General features: G+C 42.3%; 1 protein-coding gene and 8 non-coding genes across 9 annotated transcripts in view; 1 reads left to right on the top strand and 8 right to left on the bottom strand.

Annotated features, from left to right (window-relative positions):
• Positions 1-30: 30 nt before the first annotated feature.
• Positions 31-104, bottom strand: Trnat-cgu (transfer RNA threonine (anticodon CGU)). The gene has a single exon. It is a non-coding gene; the product is annotated as a tRNA-Thr (tRNA).
• A 500-nt stretch (positions 105-604) lies between these two features.
• On the bottom strand, positions 605-678 carry Trnat-agu (transfer RNA threonine (anticodon AGU)). Its single transcript has one exon. It is a non-coding gene; the product is annotated as a tRNA-Thr (tRNA).
• Positions 679-836: 158 nt separating this feature from the next.
• On the bottom strand, positions 837-910 carry Trnat-agu (transfer RNA threonine (anticodon AGU)). Its single transcript has one exon. It is a non-coding gene; the product is annotated as a tRNA-Thr (tRNA).
• A 161-nt stretch (positions 911-1,071) lies between these two features.
• Positions 1,072-1,145, bottom strand: Trnat-cgu (transfer RNA threonine (anticodon CGU)). The gene has a single exon. It is a non-coding gene; the product is annotated as a tRNA-Thr (tRNA).
• A 927-nt stretch (positions 1,146-2,072) lies between these two features.
• On the bottom strand, positions 2,073-2,146 carry Trnat-agu (transfer RNA threonine (anticodon AGU)). Its single transcript has one exon. It is a non-coding gene; the product is annotated as a tRNA-Thr (tRNA).
• A 645-nt stretch (positions 2,147-2,791) lies between these two features.
• Positions 2,792-2,865, bottom strand: Trnat-agu (transfer RNA threonine (anticodon AGU)). The gene has a single exon. It is a non-coding gene; the product is annotated as a tRNA-Thr (tRNA).
• Positions 2,866-3,479: 614 nt separating this feature from the next.
• Positions 3,480-3,553, bottom strand: Trnat-agu (transfer RNA threonine (anticodon AGU)). Its single transcript has one exon. It is a non-coding gene; the product is annotated as a tRNA-Thr (tRNA).
• A 644-nt stretch (positions 3,554-4,197) lies between these two features.
• Trnat-agu (transfer RNA threonine (anticodon AGU)) lies at positions 4,198-4,271 on the bottom strand. The gene has a single exon. It is a non-coding gene; the product is annotated as a tRNA-Thr (tRNA).
• Positions 4,272-17,904: 13,633 nt separating this feature from the next.
• The window catches only part of LOC138976611 (uncharacterized), a 36,489-nt gene continuing 29,212 nt past the window's right edge, over positions 17,905-25,181 (top strand). Inside the window, exon 1 of the mRNA XM_070349475.1 lies at positions 17,905-18,906. Within this exon, the coding sequence (XP_070205576.1) occupies positions 18,579-18,906 (328 nt within the window). The 5' untranslated portion in view covers positions 17,905-18,578. The remainder of the gene's footprint in view (positions 18,907-25,181) is intronic.

Genomic DNA, 25,181 nt, shown 5'->3' with positions numbered 1-25,181 from the left:
GCATCACACTATCAAAATAAAGTAAATAACAGGCACCAGAGGGATTCGAATCCTCGACCTTCTGCTTACGAGGCAGACGCTCTAACCAACTGAGCTATGGTGCCGATGGATAATCTTACAATCACACACACAAAACAAGAAATTCCTCCGAGGTAGGAAAAACACCCCCGTCCTTACCATTCTCACGGCCACCAACTGAGAAGGTTATTTCCCTTTGACCATTAATATGTCCCTCTATAAGTCCTTGTAGAATCTTAATCCACCAATAACTCCCTAACCGTGTGTTTGACTGGTCCCAATTTTTGTAAGGACCGTCTCAGGAATGTATAGAACCTGTTCACCAAGTTTGGTGACGATCGGTCCGTTCATTCTTGAGATCTATATGCGAACACAAACACACAAACAAACAAACACATCGACCGAATCCTATACACACCCCTATACCGGGGTGTAATTAACAACAACGAAACCCATTTCAAGTAGAAATAAAAATGTTTTTGCTTTCATAAAGACTACTGCATAGTGCTGAGGCGATTGATCCCAGAAAAAAGAGAAAAATAATTGGCTTGCATCACACTACATGTATGAAAATAAAATAAATAACAGGCACCAGAGGGATTCGAACCCTAGACCTTCTGCTTACTAGGCAGACGCTCTAACCAACTGAGCTATGGCGCCGATGGAGATAGAGTAATCACACACAGATGTAACCAAAATAGAAATGTAATATTAAGCTCATGAATACATTTTGTGTTAGAAGATTACATAATGATGAGGCATTGTTTGCAAAAAAAATGAAGTAGCTTATAACACACCATCAGATAACAAAAATTAACAGGCGCCAGAGGGATTCGCACCCTTGACCTTCTGCTTACTAGGCAGACGCTCTAACCAACTGAGCTATTGTGCCGATGGGTATTACAACAAAAATCACAGATAAAAAGTAACACCAACGAAACACATTAAGAAGGAATACTCTCACAAAAACTACTGTATAGTGCAGACATATTGCTCACAGAAAAAGAGAAAAAATGAATTAGCTTGTAATACAAAGCATCACACTATATGTATAGGCACCAGAGGGATTCGAACCCTCGACCTTCTGCTTACGAGGCAGACGCTCCAACCAACTGAGTTATGGCGCCGGTGAACTCAACTACTCATGTACAAGGTTAGTTGCTAAAAAACCTAATTTTAAGTAGAAATAAACAAAGTCCGTTGCTCTCCCAAAGACGACTGCACAATGCTTTCAGAAGAAAACAAGTCGCGTACAACGCAATGAATTCATTTAATAAATCTGTGAGAGAATAAAATTGAACGCACTGTATTTTTTCTCACCAAGACTTGTAATCAGCTGGTATATAATTAATAAACCTGCGGCCGAGAAAGCGCTGACACATATTGTCTCGGTTACACAAGCAAAATATACTTATATGTTTGAAAAATACAATATTAAAACAAATGACGTAATGTCCATCATGACAATACATCACGTGTCGTCATTTCTCAGTTGTCATCGCTTTCCTGAAGACGTCATCGACAGGCAGACGAAGTATTGATGAAGAATATACCAAAAATGGATTTTCTGTTGTGTTTTCTTTTTGTTTTTATTTGTTCTCTATTTTTTTTATTAACTCAGGAGATGATAAGAAATGCAATGCAATAATTTTCAAATCGTTTAGTGAAAATTCTGTTTTAATGAGAAGTTTCCGAGCTGAAATGCAACCCCATTGCCCAGACTTATTTAAAGAATGCTTGATCAAAATGTCAATCATTTTTATTGAAACATGAGGTCGTGACAGTGCTGCCTCAACTTTTGTCAAACAAACAAAAAGACGGATATGACGTTATCAAAAACATTGTAAAAAGAAATAGAAAGAAAAGTAAAGGGTTATCGTTTGTGAGAACGTGTTTAGTACGTTTCATGGAGATCTGTCCAGTAGTTGTTTCGGGAATCTCTCTATACACACAAACACACACACGCATATACGACACCATCCTCGTCTTGATTCCAAGTCTATCTGAAAATAAAGTACCTCGTAACACAACGCATCAAACAACAACAGAATAACAGGCACCAGAGGGATTCGAACCCTCGACCTTCTGCTTACTAGGCAGACGCTCTAACCAACTGAGTAATGGCGCCGGTGGACAGCCTTAAAACAATACCAAGGAACTTACAACATCAACACACATTTTAAGTCAAAATAAAAATGTGTTTGCTCTCACAAAAAAGACTGCATAATACAGACACATTACTTGCAGAAGAAAACCATCCGTGTACAGCGAAATCATTACATTTAGTTAATCTGTTTCAGAATGAAACAGTACTGTGATATTTTTCACGCAGACTTATAATCATAAGCAGGTCGAACCCTGCGGCCGAAAAAAGCGCTGACACTTATTGTCTTGGTAACACAAGCCAAATTAACCTATATTTTTTAACTCAGGAGATTATAAGAAATTCAATGCGATCATTTTTAAATGGGTCAGTGAAAATTCGTTTAATGGCACATTGAACCAGCCATTTTTGAGATTCCGAATACTTATGTAAAGTGTCATGATGAGATCCGTCCAGTAGTTCATCGGAAATCGCTCGGGAATCTCTTCACACACACACACACACACACACACACACACACACACACACACACACACACACACACACACACACACACACACACACAAACATATACACCAGCATAATTGTCTTGATTCACAGTATAAAAAGATTTGTAAAAAATAAAGTAGCTCGTAATGTTCACAAAGCATCAAACAACAAAAAAGTAACAGGCACCACAGGGATTCGAACCCTGGACCTTCTGCTTACTAGGCAGACGCTCTAACCAACTGAGCTATGGCGCCGGTGGCAAGTTGTCAAGCTTTTCTTATCTCCAACTTACTCCATGTGTCGTTAGTATCGACTTTTGGGCCAACCACGTTGTGTTACTCAGATAGTTGCTGTTAGCTGATTATACCGGGTGTTCGATAGCTAAGCTTCTTACTGTCAACATAGACCCAATGCACAAAATGATGTTCTGGAATAGTGAGTCCCGCATAGCCCTTTCGGATGAATAAGCTTTGTTGCGTCCAATCCGCTCTATAAAATTTGCTCATTAAATGAACTCGCATTTCCCTCTTTACAGTGCATTTTTTGTACATTTGCAAATTGTGTTCTTGCTTCAGTTATCTGTTAAAATTTAGCAGTTGTTTTAGCTCATAATTATAGTATTATTAAGTCCCTCTTTAAGGTTGTTGTTGTTGTTGTTGTTGTCCTCTTTTCGGTTTTACATTTAGTCAAAAATGTTTTAAGATAGATTAAAAATCGAGATAAATCGGGTACAGCTAAATCATTACATTTACACAATCTCTTACAAAATGAAGCTGAACGCACTGTATTTTTTTTCACGCAGACTTGTAATCATTGAAATATCAAAGTAACTCGTAACACAACGCATCAACCAACAACAACAAAAAACAGGCACCACAGGGATTCGAACCCTGGACCTTCTGCTTACTAGGCAGACGCTCTAACCAACTGAGCTATGGCGCCGGTGGACATGTGGGCGGGCTTTTCTTATCTCAAACTTACACTGCATGTGTCGCTTTGATCGACTTGTTGGCCGACCACGCTGCGTTACACTACTGATAGTTGTTGTAGGCTGATTATACCGGGTGTTCGATAGAGCTCTAAGCTTCTTACTGTCAACATAGACCCTTTTGGGTACAATACACAAAATGATGTTCTGGAGTAGTGAGTCCCGCATAGCCCTTTCGGATGAATAAGCTTTGTTACGTGCAATCCGCTCTATAAAATTTGCTCATTAAATAAACTCGCATTTCCCTCTATACAATGCACTTATTGAACATTTGCAAATAGTGTTCTTGCTTCAGTGATCTGTTAAAATGTAGCAGTTGTTTTCATTCATATAATAGTATTAATAAGTCCATCTTTAAGGCGTGGTTGTTGTTGTTGTATCTGTCCTCTTTCCGTTTTTACATTTGGTCAAGTTTCGACTAACTGTTTTAACATAGACTAAAATTCGAGACAAGTCGTGTACAGCTAAATCATTACATTTAGACAATCTCTTACAGAATGAAGCTGAACGCACTGTATTTTTTTTCACGCAGACTTGTAATCATTGAAATATCAAAGTAGCTCGTAACACAACGCATCAACCAACAACAAAAAATAACAGGCACCACAGGGATTCGAACCCTGGACCTTCTGCTTACTAGGCAGACGCTCTAACCAACTGAGCTATGGCGCCAGTGGACATGAGGGCTCGCTTTTCTTATCTCAAACTTACACTGCATGTGTCGCTACGATTGACTTGTTGGCCGACCACGCTGCGTTACACTGTTAGTTGCTGTAGGCTGATATTGCTATTTCATATGTTATGTGGATTTCCATTGGTCAATTGGGCAAAACTGAGCTCAGTGCAAAAGTGATATCGACGACATTTCCGTAAAATGTAATTATCCCGGAATTTAGTTGAGCAAGTGACTAAAGACTTTTTGAAAGGAAAGACATTTTAAAATACTGAAAAGTACAAGAAAAGAGTGAACAAAAAGAAATAATAATCAGAGGGAGGGATATGGAACAGCCAAAACTAAGACAAATACTTTTGTAATTTCTTTACAGTAAATACAAAATGTCCAGAGAATTAGCAATATATCTAACATTGACTGACTGTGTGATGATATCTTCTGCTATTGGTCTGTTTCGACAGTGATATCAAAATCTCGACCTCCGGTCTCGATTTTGATATCACTGTCTCAACAGACCATAGCAGAAGATATCATCACACAGTCCGTCAATATTGGGTCATATTACCGGGTGTTCGATAGCTAAGCTTCTTACACTGTCAACATAGACTCTTTTTGACACAATTCACAAAACTTATTTTCTTGAAAAGTGAGTCCCGCGTAGCCTTTTCGGATGAATAAGCTTTGTTGCGTGCAATCCGCTCTATAATACTTACTCACATTAAATGAACTCGCTTTACCCTCTATACGATACCCAATATTGACGGACTGTGTGATGATATCTTCTGCTATGGTCTGTTGAGACAGTGATATCAAAATCGAGACCGGAGGTCGAGATTTTGATATCACTGTCGAAACAGACCAATAGCAGAAGATATCATCACACAGTCAGTCAATGTTAGATATATTGCTAATTCTCTGGACATTTTGTATTTACTGTAAAGAAATTACACAAGTATTTGTCTCAGTTTTGGCTGTTCCATATCCCTCCCTCTGATTATTATTTCTTTTTGTTCACTCTTTTCTTGTACTTTTCAGTATTTTAAAATGTCTTTCCTTTCAAAAAGTCTTTAGTCACTTGCTCAACTAAATTCTGGAATAATTACATTTTCATATATTAAATGTAGGTGTCTTTGTTTTTGAAGTGGGGAAGCAATAAAGAGGTCGTTGATATCAAAACGGATATCGACAGAAATGTCGCCGACATCACTTTTGCAATGAGCTCAATTTTTCCGAATTGATCAATGGAAATCTATGTAACATATGAAATAACAATATTACCCAATATTGACGGACTGTGTGATGATATTACCCAATATTGACGGACTGTGTGATGATATTACCCAATATTGACGGACTGTGTGATGATATTACCCAATATTGACGGACTGTGTGATGATATTACCCAATATTGACGGACTGTGTGATGATATTACCCAATATTGACGGACTGTGTGATGATATTACCCAATATTGACGGACTGTGTGATGATATTACCCAATATTGACGGACTGTGTGATGATATTACCCAATATTGACGGACTGTGTGATGACATTACCCAATATTGACGGACTGTATGATGATATTACCCAATATTGACGGACTGTGTGGTGATATCTTCTGCTATGGTCTGTTGACACAGTGATATCAAAATCGAGACCGGAGGTCAAGATTTTGATATCACTGTCGAAACAGACCAATAGCAGAAAATATCATCACACAGTCCGTCAATGTTAGATATATTGTTATTTATCTGGACATTGTGTATTCACTGTAAAGAAATTACAAAAGTATTTGTCTCAGTTTTGTCCCTCTCTCTGATTATTACTTATTTTTGTTCACTCTTTTCTTTCCAGTATTTCCAAATGTCTTTTCTTTCAAAAATTAATTGGTCACTTGCTCAACTAAATTCTGGGATAATTACATTTTCATATATATATTTTGTTTTTGTTTTTTAATTTAGGTGTTTTTGTTGTTGAAGTGGGGAAGCAATAAAGAGGTCGTCGATATCAAAACTGATATCGACGGAAATGCTCAGTTTTGCCCAATTGACCAATGGAAATCTACGTAACATATGAAATAGTAATATTGCATTTAATGTACATATGTATAAAGTGTTCTTTCTTCAGTTATCTATTATTATGTAGCAGTTTTTTTCATTCACATATTTTTCTTATTTTCCGAACATCGTCTTTTTGGTCGATGGGGCTTGTGCGGAGGGAGAGGGGGGTGGTGTAGCATAAAAGTATACGTCTTATCTCATTCCTTTATTTGAATTCTTTTACTTTATCTGATGAAGGTCGGTTGATAATGCAACCATGTCCTGTTGCGGTTCATTTTCCCGTCAGTCAGAGTCCAGCAGATTAAGTATAGAAATTACTTATATTTGTTTCTTTAATTTTTTTTGTTCTTTTGCATTATCAACGTGGTCAATTTCGCCATCATGTGTTGTTGTCGTCGTCGTCGTTGTTGTTGTTGTTGTTGTTGTTGTTGTTGTTGTTGTTGTTGTTGTTGTTGTCGTCGTTGTTGTTGTCGTTGTTGTTGTTGTTGTTGTGTCGGTCCTCGGTTTTCCGTTTTTTTGTGGTTTTTTTTAAAGATTTTCATTTTTGGACAATCAGTGACAGCTTATGATGTGTGTATTTTTCCCCAAATGAGCAAAGCAGCAACGACATCAAAGGAAACAACGGATCAACTGTCTTGCCAGCGAACCTAAATCTAAATGATCAAAATGAAAAGCAAGAGCGCACACGGTGCGTTTTTGTTGTCCCCTTCTTTTGAGGTTTTTCTGAACCGTTAATATCCGTTTGGAATGAAGTTTTTTTCCAACAATCAAAAAATCGCAAAGCACCATTATTTATAAGAGCAGCAACAACAGCAACAAAAGCGACTGTTGTAAAAAAAAAATATATAAACAAAATAAACAGACACACACACACACACGCAAGCACTCACGCACGCACGTACGCACGCACGCATGCACACACGCACCACGCACGCCGCACCACGCACGCGCACACACACACACACACACACACACACACAAACACACACACACAAGCACACACACACACACACACACACACACACGCACACACACACACACACACACACACACACACACACACACGCACACACACACTCACACACACACAGCTGTCTTGCAACTTCTCTGTTTTCTGCGTCCGGCCGAGGGCCGCAACTCCCCGCCATTAAGGCTGTCATACTCCGGAGGGGGGGGGGGTGAAGAGTCGGGGAGGGATGGGTCGGCAACTGAACCGAAGTCTAACTGAACGAAACGAACAAACACACACACACACACACTCACACACACGCAGAGCTAGGTAACAAGGAAGAAGAAAAGTCGGGAGACTAGACAGCCGTAGGGCCACTCGAGAAAGAAGAATGATATACGATATGATACGATATCAGCAGGAAGGTATACCACACGCCCTCGCACGCACAACCCAACTACCCGCTTTCAAAGGACAGGGGAGATAGTTGACGCTTCAGTCCAAAGACTTATCCACCCGCCGAGTACACGTGAATACATTTACGGGTAAGTGACGGACATGGATATATAGGCGCTTTGAAAAAGCGGGGGATATCATTCTCTCTTGGAGTATTCGTTCTATGGAATCTTCGTCATTTTGTTCGTGTTGTTTTGGTATTTTGACTTTTGGCGTGAGGACAGAAGACTTCGAGGTAAAGTCAGTTTGATATTTTCTGCTGTACAAGATTACGTTATGTCAACTGATCGCTTCGGCTGATATTATATTAACAGTGACAGCAATAGATGTAGCAAAGCATTCTCTCTCTCTCTCTCTCTCTCTCTCTCTCTCTCTCTCTCTCTCTCTCTCTCTCTCTCTCTCTCTCTCTCTCTCTCTCTCTCTCTCTTTATTTGTATAAAATATTATGAAATATTTTGAAAGAAAAGGGTTGAAGTTATCACTTGTTCGCCATGTCTTGTTATCAGAATGTGTATTGATTATTAGTTTTGGAACGTGTCCATAAGCAGTCTGCTTGTTAACGTTCTTAATGTTGTTACTGTATATAACATGTATACAAGAAATTAATAAAAACACGATTAAACCAAAGTCAGTTTGATAACTGTTGGTTACTGCATTTGTGTCGAACAGCACTTTTCTTTGTTTGTTTGTTTGTTTGTTTGTTTCTTTTCTACTTTCCTTCTGCTTGTCCGTTTATGCTTTTTGCTTGTTTGTTTATTAGCTAGTTTGTTGTCGACATTAAGTTCGTTTCGTTACAAATGCAATATTATTTTAATGAAATTGCTATAAGCTCTAGTATTACTTTTGTAAAAGTGTTCGAACGACTAAACTAGCTATAATATATATATATATCCACGCTGCAACATTTTGGTAAATCTTATGTAAAATAAAAAATTGTTCTTTTATTTCCGTGAGCTTAAAATTCAGACGTAACTGTCGCGAACAAAAGAAGTTCGCTAAATGCGCGACACGGCTTCTCAATTTCAGTGTCCCCCTGCCTGTTTTGTTACAATTTTATGTCGTATTTGTTTTAAATGCTTTGAAGTCTTAATGGTGTGTTTTTTTCTCTGATGTCACTGACGTTCTTAATTCTTCTGCCGTTTCTCACAACTTATATACTTCTGACATAGCCACCCTTTGCAAAGTAATGTGTGTATGTGTGTGTGTGTGTGTGTGTGTGTGTGTGTGTGTGTGTGTGTGTGTGTGTGTGTGTGTGTCTGTGTGTGTGTGTCTGTGTGCGTGCGTGCGGGGGGCGGGGGGCGGGCTTGAGTAGGTGAGTGAGTGCGTACGAGCGTGCGTGCGTGCGTGCGTGCTTTCTGTCTGTCTTGTCAGTTTTTATTTGATTGACATTGTAGTTTGTTTTCTTCATTTTATTCTTAGTTTATTATTCATTGATTCTTTCTTAATTATTGTTGTTGTTATTGTGTTATTATTGTTGTTGTTGTTGTTGTTGTTGTTGTTGTTGTTACCCCCCGCGAGTTAGGGGGAAGAATTTACTTTCAGTTGGTGTCTACGTTGTTGTCTGTCATTTGAGCGTTGATGCGTTAAGCTGCCGTTATGCGCCATACATGGCCCAGCTCATCCGACTTCGGCGTGTTTTTACATCGGAGTGGTCCTTCTCCTACCCGGCTATTTGGCCATAGCTGGCTGGTTTGTTTATCTGAGGTGACCTTCCCCAGGGCTAGAGCTTTTAATCTGGCTTTTGTTCGCATGGTGCTCCGATAATTGGACACCTGGGGTATTTCTTGGGAGTAACAGTGCCACCTGTTACCCTGCCCCATCCTGCTGGAAGCACCGCCATTTGGTCCGCGACTGCTTATACGTCCTGGCAAGCCTGGCTTATCTCGCAGCTAACCTCCATAATTATCTGAAGGCCACCCCACTATCCGCCAGCTGTGGACGCGCCTGGTTGGGGGTGGTCGCCCCTACTTTTCCAGGAGTTGGTGTCTCAAAAGCTTTCCGAGGTTATTACCTTTATACCTCCAGAGATTGGAATTGTCCCATGTTTGTCCAGACCGTTGTTCAAACAACGAGCAGAACTGTCCACACACACCTGCTACCACGCACATCGCAACCCTTTGTTACGCAGTCGCCACTCGGTTTGGAAGTACATATTTCCATTAAGTGTTTGAGCAAGGCCAAACGGCGAGGTACCGACTCGCCGCCCCCCATCTCGCCGCCGCTTTGCAGTCGCCGACTGCACGGTCTACATGCTTTCAAACTGTCAAGGGTGCTATCTCGCCCCCCCCCCCCCCCCCCCAAGCAGTGCCATCTCGCCCCCGTGTATTTCATGCGATGAATTTGACGTTTCTTGTGCAAACAGATTATAAAAAATAACACGTGTACCTGAGCTTTTCCTGAGTTTACCGTATCCTGCGCGAAGAAGTTTCTCGTGCAAAACAGGTTAAACAAATTGACACGTGTACCTGAGCTTTTCCCGAGTTTACCTAATTTCTGTTCTGTGAAAGTCACTTCACAACCATGGCTCTCCGGGTCGCGACCACCAGTCGGGGAGGGAAATGTGTGTGTGAGTGGGTATGTGTGTGTGTCTTGCAAAACTTAAGATAATTGGCGGCGAAATGAGAAGAGGCGAGATGGGAAGCGGCGAGATGGGAAGCGGCGAATGGGGACGTCACCGGCCAAACGAGTGAGTATTGCTGCCGCGGGTTGGATTGGATAATTCCTCTATTTTACAACTCGTGGTTTGGAGGGGTGCGAGACACTGGTCTTGGCTTTTATTCCTCGACTTGTCGTTATTGTCTGTGGTTATTGTTCGTTGGAGAATTGAGTTCGTCAGGGGGTTCCTTCCGTAGACGAGGTGCGTATTTCACATTTACAAAACGAATCGTTTGTGAAGGAAGGTGTTTAAATGTCCATATAGTATCAAAGTTTGCGGGAGTGTAATCACACGTACATTGAAGAATGAACCTATTATGGACATAAAGTTATGTGTGGTCTCACATTTCGTGCTGCTTTACCGGAGAGAAAAACATTTTGTAATTCAGATTGTCAGCTTCTCTTTGGTGTAGAAATTTTGTGAAACATTCAACTATAAAAAGAGAAATTTTGGGGCTTTTTTGTAACTTTGGAGCTTTTTTTCGCTATTTTTTTTTCAGCATTGCAAGCTGGAGCTATGTACAAACGGGAATGTTGAATTCGTTGACTGAACCGTGACAACAAACGGTTTCACATCAGTGGACAAAAACTCAGAGGAGCATGAAACCACTGACCACAAAAACACCGTTGTCGAGGCTGTCATCGTATTGCAAAGGGTCTACAGTGGTTCAGCGTAGCCTGTCAAAACATCGCCTTTACACCCAGTTTATGATTTCTTCGCCTTGCCATAAATGGGATTCAGCCATCCTGCGATATTGCTGTGAAATTGCCTTTCCCTGCCCTGCCGTGCCTTGCCTTGCTATGTTGCTTTTAAATTGAAAGGCCTTGATCGCCTTATTCTTGTATTTTCAAACAGACGCTGTCTCTCAAAAGACGCTGTAAAAACGCCGACTTTTACAAAGTTCAACGAAAATAAAAAGGGGGCGTTTGTGTTCTGTTTGGTGGATTAAAGAGAGACATTTATCTTTGTGAAAAGCTGAACACCTTAAAGGCTACAACTATACCCATAACACCACCTTTACAGACACCGTATTAGTTCTGCGGCTTGTCATTTAGCCATCTTGTTCTAGTGCTGCGAAAGTATAAGGGTTTCGTCCTCATATCTGCGTTATCGGTCCAGATAAAACAACGGAGGAGTGTTAGAGTTGTATTAGTCGAATGAACACGGTATTGTTCCAAGTGTTAAAGGTATACAGAAAATACGTTTTCAACATCTTCCGACACACGTTATTGCTACTACCAAGACTCGGAGTGGTGTACCATGATTTTGGGGAAACAATTTGCGAAGCTGGAGAAAATCACAAAATCTCTTTCGACTCTCGCAGACTTGATTTCAAGATCGAAGTCAACATCTGCTCAGCTCAGTTTCTTTAATTGTATCTTTCTTTCTTTATTTATTTATTTGGTGTTTAACGTCGTTTTCAACCATTCAAGGTTATATCGCGACGGTTTAATTGTATCATTATTGTGTAAATATCCGTTCAGTACTAATAACGTTAAGTCGATTTGTTTGTAAATGTTTTGTTTTGTCCACAGCAAAACGCGTTCAATAAACAAACTTTTCTTATTTTGGTTTGAACAATTTTATTCAGCAAAATTACATACAACAAAGCCGCATAAAATCAATTAGTAAATGAAGCACAACAAGCAAAGCTTATAAATGCTTATTTTATGAAGGAGGAAATGAAACTTCGAAACGAATGCTCATTTTTGAACGCTTTATTCTTTCGCTTTTTAGGACAAATTTGTCGCAATATGCTACATAAAAGCCGGGTCTTTTCAATGTCAAAAAAAACCCAAGAAGGGGGACGGTGGGAGGTGTTGAGCTCTGTTTGGTGGATTAAAGTCCGGCATTTATTGGCTTTTTTCTGAAAAGATAGTACTTCTCCAAGGATACAGCTACCCCAAGGCCTTGCGATTTAATCGTGGTGCTGTATTCCCTTCGCTTCTGTGTGTCTGGCTCGCAGGGCAATGTTTTGCTACGCTTTATTGCTACCTGCCCACTCTACAATTCAATGGTTAACGATCTTGTTTGTCCTGACCAGCGGGAACCCCCCGCGGGTTAGATGGAAGAATTTACCCGATGCTCCCCAGCATGTCGTAGGAGGCGACTAACGGATTCTGTTTCTCCTTTTACCCTTGTTAAGTCTGGGACAGGCTGATCTTTCTTAACCCAGTGTGGGATTTTCAGTGGGGCGACCACCCCCAACCCAGCGCGTCCCCGGGTGGCGGATAGGGGAACGGTCTTCAGATATGGAGATCAGCCGCTTGCGGCCGCGGACCAAACTGGCTCCGGGTGGGATCCCGGAAAATCCTCCCCCCTGTGCTCTCAGGGTAGGACGTACGGGCCATGAGCTAAGGGTGAGGTAACCCCGACAGAAAACCCCGAATGCTGAAGACGGAGGACCCGGGCCGCACGGCGCATTCTAACAAACCACGGGTACACGCACTTACGCAAATGATGACACAATCAACCAGCACAGATGGAAATGGCGCTCGCCCATTGAGGACCCCCCAGGGTGGAGCAGCGTCGGGTCCCATGCCTCAAAGGGACCCAGCCCCAACTACTGGAGGTCCCTCCCGTCCGTCTTGTCACGCCAGGGGACGCGGGAGGAAAGTGACTGGCACCACCACAACCAGGAAGAAACCCAGTCAGCAGCGACCTTTCCAGGTCATGCACTGGAACGCAGAAAGTATCCTGAACAAGAAGACAGAGTTGGAGCATATCCTGCATGAGAAGAACATCAACATCTGCTGTATTCAGGAGACGCACCTGACACCCCAAAAGTCCTTCAAAGTGAGAGGCTACCAATGCCTTAGGTCCGACAGAACAGACCGAAGCAAAGGAGGAATCCTGACCCTCATCAGGAACAACATCAATGCCTGTTTGATAGAAACGCACATGGAGGACTCCGAATATCAGGTGATTCGAATCCAGACGAAGACATCAGAATTCCATCTTGTCAACTTCTACTGCCCCAATGATAGACACCTCGCCCTTGACACGATCCCCGCAAAGGCCTCCAACTTCATCGTGGTGGGTGACTTCAACAGTCATTCACAGAGTTGGGGATATGACCACCTGGATCGGAGAGGAGAAGAGGTGGAGAACTGGCAGGACGACAAAGGTCTCATCCTTTTGAACAGTCCCTTTGACTGCCCTACATTCTACTCCAGAAGATGGCACACTACATCAACTCCTGACCTAGCCTTCTGCACGGAAGACATGCACCAGCTAACCAGCAGAGAGGTCGGAGAACAGCTAGGTGGAAGTGACCATCGGCCAGTCTTTTTGACCCTGGGCATGGAGTCCTGCACTGAAGCTTCCTTCCCTCGGTGGAACTACAAAAGAGCGAACTGGTTCCTCTTTAGACACCGCACCAGCGAACTCACCAAAGACATCAGAGTCGAGGGTCGAGACATCAACATGGTGGCGAAGGACTTCAACATGAGCATCCTCAGAGCAGCGCGTGAGTCCATTCCCAGGGGTGCCAGGAGAGACTATAAGCCCTACTGGAGCAATGAATTGCAGGAACTGGATGATGATCTGGCAGACGCCAGAAGGGAAGCAGAAGTCAACCCGTCACAAAACAACAACATCCGCCTCCAGGAAGCCAAAGCCAAATTTCTCAAAAAGAAGCTACAGGCAAGACGGAGAAGCTGGCAAGAGAAAACAAGCTCTCTGAACCTTGAGAAGGATGGCAGAAAGCTCTGGAGGCTCACCAAGCAGTTGAATGATGAGAACACCAGCAGAGGAAAGATCGCATTAGAAGAGAACGGGAAGGTGCTAACTGGAAAGCATGCTGCCAACCAATTTGCTGAAAGCTATGCAGCTGAGAGCAACCTCCATGTTAGCCCCGAGAAACAGAGAGAAGCAAGAAGAGAGAAAAGAGAGAGACCTGCCAGACAGTCGACAGTGGACGCCATGAGTCAACCACTCACACTCCACGAGCTGCACTCAGCTCTGAAAAAGTCAAAGGCGAAGAAGTCCCCTGGCCCAGACGGCATCACCAACGAGATGCTAACCCACCTTGGTAGTGCAGCAGAGAACAAGCTACTCGAGGTCTTCAACAGCAGCTGGCAAGAAGGATCGCTACCACAACTCTGGCGAGAAGCGATCATGATCCCCATCTTAAAAAAAGGGAAGGATCCAAAGAAGGCCACCAGCTATCGCCCAATCAGCCTCACCAGCTGTGTTGTGAAGACCCTGGAGAGAATTGTGAACGAGCGCCTCAGGTGGTACCTGGAATCCAGGAACCTCCTCGCCCCTGAACAAGCTGGATTCCGACAGTTCCGCAGCACTGAAGATCAGGTCACTTACCTGGCGCAAGAAGTTGAAGATGCCTTTCAGGAACAGAAGCTGGTCTTCGTCACCTGGATAGATCTTCAGAAGGCCTTTGACAAGGTCTGGAAAGATGGACTCCTTGTAAAACTGCTGAGGAAAGGCGTGTCCAGCAACATGTACCAGTGGATTCGCTCTTACCTCTATAACCGCAGGGCAAGAGTTAACGTCGACCAGACCAAAAGCAAGAAGTTCCTCCTTCGTCATGGCGTCCCTCAGGGCGGAGTCCTCTCCCCCACACTCTTCCTTCTCTTCATCGACGATCTGGTGTCTGAGATGCCCAAGGGGATCAAAGCTGCTCTCTACGCAGACGACCTTGTGATCTGGTGTAAGGAGGAGCACGCAAGTACTGCCACCTACAGAATGCAGCAAGCGGCAGATAGGCTGAACGCATGGGCAGAAGATTGGTGCATCTCCATCAACAAGGAGAAATCCTCCACCACCCTATTCACACTGTCGCCAAAGCAGAAAGCCGGAACCATTAGGCTTGGTGGAACTCCTCTGAGAGAGGATGAAGAAGCAACGTACCTTGGTGTCACCTTTGATAGACGGCAGACCTGGAAACCACACATTGCACAGGCAGAGACAAAGGCCCGGCGCAAGCTAGCCATACTCAGGAAGCTGGCAGGTACCACCTGGGGAGCGAACGAGAAGATACTGAAGACAGTATACCAGGGAACAATCAGACCCCACCTCGAGTACGGCTCCACAGCGTGGTCAACCTCAGCCAAGACAAACCTGCAGACCCTTGACCGTGTGCAAAACCAGGCCCTCCGACTCATCACCGGTGCAATGAAATCCACGCCCATCAAGGAAATGGAGAAGCTTACCACCATCCAACCCCTCTGTCAGAGAAGAGAAGCCAAGACTATGGTACAGGCCGAGAAGCTCAAGTGCCTACCCGACCACCCCATGAAGCACAGACTGAGCAACCTCACCAAGAACCGGCTTAAACGGAGCAGTTTTGTACACGAGAGCAAGAGACTTTCTCGACAGTACAGGGAAGTCCTTCCACAGAACACTCTACCTCTGACTCAAGAAGAAGAGGAAACCCCCAAGGCAACAGAGAAACCAGGCATCCAGATCTGCACCAGTGTTCCACATGTTACCTCAGGAGAAGATCAGAATGACACAGCTCGACAGGCACTCACCTTAGCCCTGATCGACGAACAGTACCCAAAAGAGGCGTGGATCCATGTATACACCGATGGATCAGCAACTAACGCCGTGCTCAATGGAGGTGCAGGCATTCTCATCCAGTTCCCTGGGGGACATACAGCTACATCCAGCGTTGCCACTGGCAAACACTGCACAAACTATAAAGCAGAAGCAGAAGCTCTCATGCAGGCCGCCTCCTTCGTTCAGGACTCCGCAGACCCTTGCTACCAAGTTGTCTTCCTCTCGGACGCCCTTTCAGTCCTTCAGGCCCTAGAGAACGACAAACTCCCACAGCTGGCCAAAGCATTACAGATGGTCAGACAAACCAGAAGAGTTGTCCTCCAGTGGATACCAGCACACTGTGGGATACCAGGAAATGAAAGGGCAGATGAGCTGGCAAAAGAAGGAGCCGTGGAAGACCAACCTGAAAACAGTGTCAGCTTTAGTGAGCAGAAGACAATCATCAAGGCATTGATGAGGCCAAGGACAAACAGAGATGACTACCACACAATGTCCAGAGAGCAGCAAGTCAACCTCATCAGGCTGCGTACTGGCCACAACAGGCTCAATGCTCACATGAACCGAAAGTTCAAGCTGGCGCCATCACCAACCTGTGCCTGCGGTCAAGAGGACCAAACAGCGGAACACATCTTACAGCGATGTCCCTTACTAGATGAGGAACGAAAAGAAGTGTGGCCGTCACCAACTCCCTTGCAGACCAAACTATACGGCAGTCGACAGGAGTTGGAGAAAACGACAACATTTATCACCAGTGCTGGACTGATTGTGTAACCTCTGCGAACGCCAAGAAGAAGAAGAAGAAGACCCTTGTTAAGTGTTTCTTGTATAGAATATAGTCAATTTTTGTAAAGATTTTAGTCAAGCAGTATGTAAGAAATGTTAAGTCCTTTGTACTGGAAACTTGCATTCTCCCAGTAAAGTTGTACTACGTTGCAAGCCCCTGGAGCAAATTTTTGATTAGTGCTTTTGTGAACAAGAAACAATTGACAAGTGGGTCTATCCCATCTCCCCCCTTTCCCCGTCGCGATATAACCGTCGTGGTTGAAAACGACGTTAAACACCAAATAAAGAAGAAGATTTTTCGCTAAAGCTTTATTGCCACCTGCCCACTGTACAATTCAATGGTCAACGATCTTGTTTGTCCTGACCAGCGGGACACTTTTCTACGGAAGGAAACGAATGACATTCCATGACTGCTTTGAAAGACCGTGTTTCCCCGAGGAAACGCTATTGTGCCGGTTTCTCTCCACGTGTGTGTGTTTTTACACCCCCGGTATAGGGGTGTGTATAGGATTCGGTCCATGTGTTTGTTTGTTTGTTTGTGTGTGTGTTTGTGTTCGCATATAGATCTCAAGAATGAACGGACCGATCGTCACCAAACTTGGTGAACAGGTTCTATACATTCATGAGACGGTCCTTACAAAAATTGGGACCAGTCAAACACACGGTTAGGGAGTTATTGGTGGATTAAAATTATACAACGACTTATAGACGGACACCCCCGTTGGTCAAAGGGAAATAACCATTCTCACTGCCACCAACTGAGAAGGTTATTTCCCTTCCCTTTGACGGGGGTGTTTTTCCTACCTCGGAGGAATTTCTTGTTTGGTGTGGTTTTTACTGCGACTAATGACTTCTTATTATTTTGGTATGCATCTTTAGACCAATGTACGAGCGTGTGTGTGTGTGTGTGTGTGTGTGTGTGTGTGTGTGTGTGTGTGTGTGTGTGTGTGTGTGTGCGTGCGTGCGTGCGTGCGTACGTGCGTGTGTCTGTCTGTCTGTCTGTCCTGTTAGTTTTTATTTGCTTATTTGTAGTTTTTTTCTTCATTTATTTCTTCGTTGTTTATCAATTGACTCCTTATTGTTGTTGTTGTTTGTTGTGTTGTTGTTTGTTGTGTTGTTGGGGATGTTGCAAATGTACACGCGTGTGTCTTCTAGTATGTCTTTTTTTTGTTGCTGTCTCAAAATATTTGTTCATGGTTCCTTTCAGGTGTTGCACAAAAGACAGCATACACAGTCATCTCTTTTCCTGGTGTTCAACTACGGCCCAGTTCATCAGAGTGACGGCTGGTCTCTCAAGCATTGCTTCAACATCGTCTAATCGCTTCTGAGCTGCAATTACTTTCCTCTAAAATGTACAAGCTTGGTCACGTATAGTAATGCACCATCATCGGCAAGTTACCGTCTGACAGCCCAGCTCCTGAAGTCCCTCGCCAAGCAAAGCAGTAAAAAAAGTAAATTTTAAGGGGCTTATTGTCCGTCAGGTCTTAATTGCCTATATTGGACATGAATTGGTTTATACGATTCGAGTTTTTACGCCCTCACGGCTTTTGATGTTTGCGTGTTTAGGTGGTATCAGCCATCTGCACTTATGGTAGAATGACCAAGATCTTTAACGTGCCATTGTGGTGACACGGGGGTGGGAGATGGATACCGTCTCTGGGTCTGCACATAAAGTTGACCCGTGTCCGTCCCGGCCCGGATTCGAACCAGCGACCTCTCGATCACAAGTCCAGTGCTCTACCACCTGAGCTACCCGGGCCCCCAAGCAAAGCAGAACAATACATTGAATTGAAGTACAGACGCTGACAGGAAGAAACACAAATCACGGCCATTACTGATATCCACAACTTATCCGTAAACCTAATGCCTGACTGACAAAGAATGAAAATGATCACACATTTTCCCAAAGCCGGACAGATGAAATCGACGAAGAAAACCAGGAAAAGAAGTGTCTCGGGTCATCAAAAGAAGCTACAATGTTCAGTGTCTTCGAGTCAACAACAGACAACGGGACAGATTTCTTCGTCGGGGGTAACAGAGTGCGCATGGCGGTGTAGTGCAACAGTGTCTTCGCTGCTTAGAGATAATGCGGCAATAGTTCTGACGTTGTTGGTGAGTTTGGTGACGTTGGTGATACGTGTGTACTACATCACACTGGACACTTCATGGTGGATTCTGCATCCTGACGAGATTTATCAGTCCTTGGAAGGTGAGAATGATTTGACTGGTTACTCTCTCTCTCTCTCTTTCTCTCTCTCTCTCTCTCTCTCTCTCTCTCTCTCTCTCTCTCTCTCTCTCTCTCTCTCTCTCTCTCTCTCTCTCTCTTTCTCTCTCTCTCTCTCTCTTTCTCTCTCTCTCTCTCTCTCTCTCTCTCTCTCTCTCTCTCTCTCTCTCTCTCTCTCTCTCTCTCTCTCTCTCTCTCTCTCATCCTTGTTCTGTCTGTTTCACACACACACACACACCCCACCTCCCCAACCCCCCACCCCCACCCCGCCCCCACCGCACGCTCATACCCTTGTCTCGCCAAGTGCTACAATACTAACACATTAAGTGTACAGTACACACAGGTTCATGCCTCCTAGCATATAACCACGCCATGTCCCAAGTAGACACTAGTTATGGGGACAGAAAAACCAAGTTAGCATAGCACAGGTTCATGCCCTGCGCGTGTCAATCTTGGCCTCTCTTCACACTTACACTGGAGTGTATATATGTCGTGCCGAATTCACGGAATTGCCGAATTCGCGGAATCGGCAACATTTTTGCCCATTTCGCGTAATCGGCAAAACGCTGCCCATTACGTGAAATCGGCAGCGTTTTGCCGAAAATGCGGAAAGGCTTCTAAAATTTGCCCATTTCGCAAAAGCGACAGCTAGTCTGTTACTTTTTGTGTCACCAGAACATTGCATTAACATTGCTTTACCTCCCTACTAAGTTTTGTATGGTCTATGTCGGTCTGTGTCGAGCATAACTCCGGAAATGCATGAAAACTACACTTTCTGCAATAACTTGTCATAACTTATCTATTATTGCAATATCTATCCATTCGAGTATCTAGTTGTCTAAGTGTGATGATATCCCAGGCATTTGAGAACTTTAAAACCAAAAAGTGGCTGCCGATTTCGCAAAATGGGCAAATTTAAGAGGCCTTTACGCGATTTCAGCAAAACGCTGCCGATTTCACGTATTGGGCAGCGTTTTGCCGATTACGCGAAATGGGCAAAAATGTTGCCCATTACGCGGAATCGGCAATTACGTGAATTCGGCACGACATATATAAAGACAGTGATTAGCTGAATAAGGCAAGCCATTTCAGACGCTACAGGTCCCAACGTAAACAGGGGTCCTCATTTTTTACACCGCGGATGGCACTTGACTCAAGGAAAGGAGCTCAAAGCAGGATTTGTTGAAACCAGCCTTTATTCTTCTGTGATAAACAACCGCCGCTGTGATTTTAAACGGTCCTTTAAAATAGCTTTGCTTCTTCTGTAGTCGTTGAAAATAGTTTCTTAAAGAATTGAGATTATTTGTTTAATGCCTGTCGGTTAGAGATTGACTGTCATTATTTCTTCTTTGAAAAGGGATGTATTTTGCACAGAGTATTAATTGATTTATAATCAAGAAACACATTTTGAACTGTCGAGATAATTCGATAATGAATACTCGTAATTAATTAAGGACCGGACTCACTTAATGGGATTGCATTTCATACCTTTCTCAGTGATTATAAAGGTAAGCTGCTGTAATAGACCAAAAGCCTTAACGAGAACCTGTTTCATACCTGTCTTTTTTTGAAAGTGGTAGTCTTGGAAATGATGAGTTGTGTTCGTTCAACGTGTTTTCCACATTTTGATACAATTATTTTGCATTTGAATTCAAACACTAACCTCCGTTTGTATGCGAGAAAAAACAAACATTAAAAGACCCTTCCAATGGTTTTTTTCTGGATAATTAACACCCCGACCACCCCCACTCCACCACCCCCCCCCCCCCCCCCCCCCCCCGCCTCTCCTCCTCCCCCCTTCTTCTTTACTGGCCTTTTATCAGAATATTCACACACAAAGTTCGGCACCATTTATAACACTCGATTGGTGAATATATCAGAGGCTATGATTAATGTCCTATATCAAAAAGAATCTTCTTCTATACTAACCGTTCATCAGAAAATGCACATAAAAAAGTTTAGCATTGTCCACACCATTGGATTGACGAGCATGACAGGCTATGACTGATTTCATATGTTTCTTTATTTCTTATATCTAAAAGAATTTTCTTCTATTTTAAACGTTCATCGGAGTGTCCACACGCAAATTTTGATATTGTTTACACCATTCGATTGACGAGCGTGACAGGCTGTGACTGATTTCATATGTTCCCTTTATTTCCTATATCTAAAGAATCTTCTTCATACTAACCGTTTATGGGATGGCCTCTTCCGATCATCAAAGCATAATGCTACGGACATTGGCCATTTTTGCCAATATCCAAAAGCATATTGACAATAACAAAGACGCATGGTTCCGGTTTACCCATCTGTACCACACGATGTTTCAATCGACAACAGCACACACTGACAACTTGACATTCTTCTCGGGAATGTTTTTCAGCTTTACAAATGTCGATAGCATACCCTTTTCTGCTAACTTCCTGATGAAACAGGACTAAACCAATTATTTTCTGTCCCTAAACACCACAAAATGCCCAAAGTCGAAAGATGTAGTACAAACAGGGGAGTAAAACGGAACAGCCGTTTTTGTGTGCCTGTGTGAGCTAAGTTGCCGACTGACACAAACTTTCGCATTCGGCTTTTCTTATCTCGTAACTCCACACTAAATACCCCAAAGTTAATTACAATACAATATATATAATTAACATGTCAAACAATTAAAAAGACTTTCAAAATGCATTATGAATATCAAGCAATGATGTAATATTATCACATAATTATTTACTTGTTTCCAAGAGAAACAGCATATACATTTCTTTCAAGGAAGTTTCACTAGTTCCACAATAAGGCGCCAGAATAAGAAAGACTTGATTTGTAAAGGTCAATTCTAGGGGTTGGGGTAATTAATTTGTTTAGTTTTATTGAATTATTCAGTTTGAAATTTGAGGCAATGAATGTAGGTGCATTCCCTGACAAAATTATATAATTATATGCATCATTGCACCTTTGTTATAGATAAATCTTGATTTGATAGGAAGAATCTTTTTAATTTTTTATAATCAGACGTAGAGAGAGATGCATTTTTTTAATTTGACAGCTCGTCTATGTAAACAGCACAAGTGTTTCAAAGTGTTTGCACTTGCAGAGTCCCACACTGTGGACGCATAATCAATAGTTGATTAAATATATGCCTGAAAAAACAGTTTCCGTGTGCGTAGGTCTAGAAAGTGTTTAGTTTTTGATAACTGATAAGACGGGCGCTGTGGCGGGGTGGTAAGACGTCGGCCTCTTAATCGGAAGGTCGAGGGTTCGAATCCCGGTCGCGGCCGCCTGGTGGGTTAAGTGTGGAGATTTTTCCGATCTCCCAGGTCAACTTATGTGCAGACCTGCTAGTGGCTTATCCCCCTTCGTGTGTACACGTAAGCACAAGACCAAGTGCGCACGCAAAAGATCCTGTAATCCATGTCAGAGTTCGGTGGGTTATAGAAACACGAAAATATCCAGCATGCTTCCTCCGAAAGCGGCGTATGGCTGCCTTAATGGCGGGGTAAAAACGGTCATACACGTAAAATTCCACTCGTGCAAAAAACACGAGTGTACGTGGGAGTTTCAGCCCACGAACGCAGAAGAAGAAGAAGAAGAAGAAGATAACTGATATATTTTTTTAGAAGTATTTTTACAAAGTGTATCTAAATGTTTTGACCAAGACAGATTATTATCAATGGTTATTCCGAAAACTTTATGGTTATCAACTTCAGTTACATCTTGATTTTGTATTTGTAGTTTAGGAAATTTTGATGATAGATTTTGTCGTTTTTGTCTAGTGGTTAGAAGCATGCATTTAGTTTTATTTGGGTTTAGTGACATATGGTTTAGTTCTGACCCATTCCAGCAATCGATCAATGTTTTCTTGGAGGACTCTTGCTAGCTCACTTAGATCTTTGTGACTAGAATGAATTGTAGTATCATCTGCAAATAGTTCACACATACATTTAACAAATAATGGTAGGTCATTAATATAGATAGAAAATAGTAAAGGACCAAGAATAGAACCTTGTGGAACTCCAAACCTTACTGTTTGTTTACAAGAGTATGATTGATTCAGATAAGTACGTTGCTGTCAGTCTGACAGAAAAGATTTTAAAATGTTAATAGAATCAGTTGCCAATCCATAAATCTCAAGCTTTTTGATGAGGAGTTTATGGTCAATTAGGTCAAAAGCTTTAGCAAAGTCAACAAATAGAGCAGCACAGAACTGGTTACTATTAATGTTGTTTAGCCATTGGTCAACTAAGCTAATCAGCGCTGTTTGATATGAGTGTTTTTGCCTAAAACCTGATTGCTTATCATGTATCAATTTGTTGTCCTCAAAGTGCAAAAGAATATGCTTATTGATATGTTTTTCAAGAGGCTTTGAAAGGATTTATAGAATTGATATTGGTCTGTAATTTGAAGGATTTGTAGTATCCCCCGATTTAAAAAGAGGAATCACTTTAGCCTGTTTGAATTTACTTGGAAAACAGCATTGGTCGATACATATGTTATAAATGAAAGTTAATGTATCCGTGATTATTGGAGCTGCCATTTTTATATTTTTTGCATCAAGTCCATCTATGTCACGTATTCCGGTTTGTTTAAGATGCTGTAGCTGAGAGTAAACATCCATTATAGTCATTGGTTGCAATGCCCGATGAACATGGATATGTTTGGAATTGGAGTATTCTTTCAAAAGTTTTAAATCATTTGATTCTGTCCGATCATAAGAAATTACTTTATCGGCAATTTTTGAGAAATGTTCATTAAGTGTATCTACAGAAATATTAATAACTTGGGAGGATTTATTTGCAATGTCTTTGTGAGTTGGTTAATTGCTTTCCAAATAGATTTTGAATCTTGTTTAGAAGTAATGAGGTTTTGAAAATATTGTTGTTTACGTTTTCGTTTAAGGGAGTTCACTTTATTTCTTTGTTGTTTGTACTCTTCATGTGTATCATGTTCTTTTAAAAAATCACGGTAATTTGCTGTATTTTCTATGTCTTTGTCGATCCATTTAGGTTTTTCGATCTGCTTTATTCGATGTGTTTTAAGGGGTGCGTGTTTGTTATAAATATTAATGAATATAGATATCCAAAAATCCAAAGCTTGGTCAGGGTTTGTAAAATTGTAAGTATTTGAAAGTGGACTATTTTTTAGATCAGAAAGAAATGCACTTTCATTGAAATGAGAGAATGAACGATATGTAATTGTTCTGTGACCTGCTTTTGGAATTTTTAACCCTTTGTGTGTGCAAATGGGAAAATGGTCACTCACAGCAAAAAAATGGTACACATGTTTCTTTAATATGACGTTTTTCAGAAACATAGATATGATCAATAAGTGTTTTAGAGGTGGAAGTAATACTCAGAGCTCAGAACTCAGAAAGTTTATTGTTTAGGCCAACAGACCCATTACAACCGGTACATATATCAAACATGACAGCCTCTCTCTCTCTCTCTCTCTCTCTCTCTCTCTCTCTCTCTCTCTCTCTCTCTCTCTCTCTCTCTCTCTCTCTCACACACATACACACACACACTCTCTTACTTTCACTCCTTCTCTCACAAACACACACTCACACACTCACACACACACACACACACACACACACACACAATCAATCAATCAATCAATGAGTCTTATATCGCGCATATTCCGTGGGTACAGCTCTGCAGTGATGCCGTGTGAGATGAAATTTTATACGGCCAGTAGATTGCAGCCATTTCGGCGCATATTTACCTTTTACGGCCTATTATTCCAAGTCACACGGGTATAGGTAGACAATTATTAACTGTGCCTAAGCAATTTTGCCAGGAAAGACCCTTTTGTCAATCGTGGGATCTTTAACGTGCACACCCAATGTAGTGTACACGGGGGGAGGTTCGGACACCGAAGAGAGTCTGCACACAAAGTTGACTCTGTGAAATAAATTTCCGCCGAACCTGGGATCAAACTCACGCTGACAGCGGCCAACTGAATACAAATCCAGCGCGCTACCAACTGAGCTATATCCCCGCCCTCCTTCTCTCACAAACACACACTCACACACTCACACACACACACACACACACACACGCACACACACACACACACGCACACACACACACAAATATCACACGCACACACGCACATACACACAGGGCATACATTACAATGAGTAGATCGTGCGGCAACATTTAAGATACCCCGTTTTATATGCAACTTGCATAGACTTAGCATCAGCAATCTGAAGTATTATATTCATGTTTGATCAACATTGTGTTATTGCAAACATTTTTAGGTTG

Source organism: Littorina saxatilis, linkage group LG9 (assembly GCF_037325665.1).
Source record: "Littorina saxatilis isolate snail1 linkage group LG9, US_GU_Lsax_2.0, whole genome shotgun sequence".
NCBI lineage: Eukaryota > Metazoa > Mollusca > Gastropoda > Littorinimorpha > Littorinidae > Littorina > Littorina saxatilis.
Note: the sequence above shows the minus strand (reverse complement) of the source record. Positions and strands in the feature narration are given on the sequence as shown.